Genomic DNA, 2,500 nt, shown 5'->3' with positions numbered 1-2,500 from the left:
GGCCGTGATGCCCAGAGAGCTTTGTAGCCCAACACTGTTGGCAGAGATAAAAAAGTGAACGTGTAAGAAAAACAAGCCACTTTTAATTACTCCCTGGTTGGAATGTTAAAAGAGCAGAATTGTTCTCTGCTTCCTCGTTTCAAGGGGCTACTGTCTTCCAGAGCCACAGGCGGCTCAGTAGTGGAGATGCAAGTCGTTGAGTGACTTTGAAATAAACATGAAATAAAGTCAGTAAAGCAAAAGGGAAAGCAGTGGCATTGTTGGTGGTCTTGGTGGCGCATTGCTCAATCTCGAACTGATGCCTGACTGTTGTGCCTTAATCATTTAGGTTAAAGGTCCAGAACGTAGATTAAATGGGACATGATCAATTGGTAGTTAAGTTAAGAGATCACGAAATGAAGAACCTTCCGTTCTTGGTCCAAAGTAAGCTCTTTCGAAAAGAAACCTTTACACACCTATTGTCAGTTTGAACATTTTCTGTGTAGCCACAGAAGGCAGGAAAGTGCAAAAAACCCAAACATGCCTCACCTTTAACATTGTACAGTATTTCCTACATAAGGTTGTCATAAATATTAGCCCATTATGATATGACAGAGGAAAGGACATGCTGTGGTTGTTAGTTCTTTCACAGATAAGCTATCTTGGTGGGACAGCTAGGGCTACTGTCATACTGAATTCCTATTTTCGATTTTTCAAAGACACTAACCTGTTTTTCAATGGTCACTACTGCTCCGAACGTAATGTGTTTGACAGGATACCGGATCTCCAGATCTCATGTCTACAGCCAATCACAGTATCAACGAGGGACGATTATTGATTCGCTAATTTTGGACTTTGTTCCGCAGGCTGTGTGGTGACGGTCTCCGGGCGGATGACGTTCACCAGTAACAAGTCCATGGAGATCGAGGTGTTTGTGGACGCCGACCCTCTGGTGGAGGTGGAGAAAGGGAGGTACAGAGCCGTCAGTGCTTTCTTCACCTACATCTCCCTGGACAAGCAGGGCAAGCCCCAACCCGTCCCCTCTATGAAGGTAAAAAAACAACAACAAAACAAGACTATTTACTTCATGTTGAATAAATGAATGAATGAATGAATGAACCGTTTAATGACCACACGACCAAGGTCGGTGGTATTTGTTGTCGGTACAGATGGAAAAAACTCAATACAGCAACAGTGTCAAATACATCAAACATACACACATTACACATGACTATCACAATGGACAATGTACACACATAACCACAAGACAAAATCAGTCAATATTTACAACTTATAAAGTGCAGTACATCTGGCAGGGTTAGTGCAGTGAGTCAGTTGATGTTGTCTTCCTTCTGTGTGCGTTTTTCCCCTCGTTTAGGACAAAGCAGTGAGTGTGTCATGTGACCAGAGCAATAGATCTATTAGGCCATAACTAAGCAGTCTGGAGGTTTTCCCCTGGCTAGGTCACATGCTCAGGAAAAACTGTAGAATGTCCGTCAGCTCCTCGTCACCCCAGTTTGGAGCGTCGACCACATGTGGTGTTTGGTTTCAGGGACCGATTTGGTTTTATCTACAAACTCATTTGTGGAGCTGAAAAAGCGGATGAGGCACAATACCTTTGTAGTTTATTTGTACTTAATAATGGGCCTATATGTTTGCTATGAAGAAATGTCTCCTGACTGTGGGGTTAGGGCAAGGTATTTATGACCTCCTGGCCTCTCCCCCTTGACCTGATAGGACCACTGGCTGTGACTGCATTTTGACTTTGTTTATAAGTAAGGGTGTGGGCTCTGGCCCTCTCTCTCTGCTCTCCCACCTCTTGACCAAGCAGCTCTCTCTCTCTCTCTCTCTCTCTCTCTCTCTCTCTCTCAGGCCGCTCCTCTCAGGCCCTCTCTCTCTCTCTCTCTCTCTCTCTCTGTGCCTGACCACGCAGCTCCTCTCTGTCCCCCTCCCCCTCTCTCTCCTCTCTCTCTCTCTCTCTCTGCCAGACCAGCGTCCAGCTTTGATGTCTGTATACTTTTGTATTTTGAATAAATGGTCTTAACCTGCTCAATAACTATTCTTCATTTTAGTAGCCAACAGGTTAGAAATATACAACACCTTGTTGCCTTGCTGCTTCAGTCAGTACCGGTGTTTATTTAGCTGAAATGGAACATTTTGCCAGATGAAAGGGTTTAGCTGGTTTGGATAAGTGCAGAGCTTGGACATGGATTGATGTAGCTGTGTGTATGGGAGGGGTGGCGTGTGTGCGTGTGTGTGTGTGGGGGGGGGGGGGGGGGGGTTGGTCTCAGAGCACTGTGGGTATCCTACTGAGTTCATCTCCACCATACAAACACACACTCGCTCCACACACTTGCTTTCCTTTATCTCCCTCTCTCTCTTACACACACACACACACACACACACACACACTCACACACTTGCGCGCATATACACACACATACACACACTCTCTCTCACTCTCTCTGTCTCCTCACCCACTTTTCTTCTTCTTCACGCTCTGCCTCGTTCTCTGTATTAA

At 45.4% G+C, this 2,500-nt stretch overlaps 1 protein-coding gene across 2 annotated transcripts in view; it reads left to right on the top strand.

Annotated features, from left to right (window-relative positions):
* The window catches only part of acot7 (acyl-CoA thioesterase 7), a 116,350-nt gene that overhangs the window by 96,671 nt on the left and 17,179 nt on the right, over positions 1-2,500 (top strand). For both annotated transcript variants that reach the window (XM_080533910.1, XM_080533909.1), the window contains one exon: positions 846-1,030. In XM_080533910.1, coding sequence (XP_080390036.1) covers positions 846-1,030 — 185 coding nt within the window. The remainder of the gene's footprint in view (positions 1-845; positions 1,031-2,500) is intronic.

Source organism: Nansenia antarctica (assembly GCF_963989245.1).
Source record: "Nansenia antarctica genome assembly, chromosome: 6".
Classification (NCBI taxonomy): domain Eukaryota; kingdom Metazoa; phylum Chordata; class Actinopteri; order Argentiniformes; family Microstomatidae; genus Nansenia; species Nansenia antarctica.
Note: the sequence above shows the minus strand (reverse complement) of the source record. Positions and strands in the feature narration are given on the sequence as shown.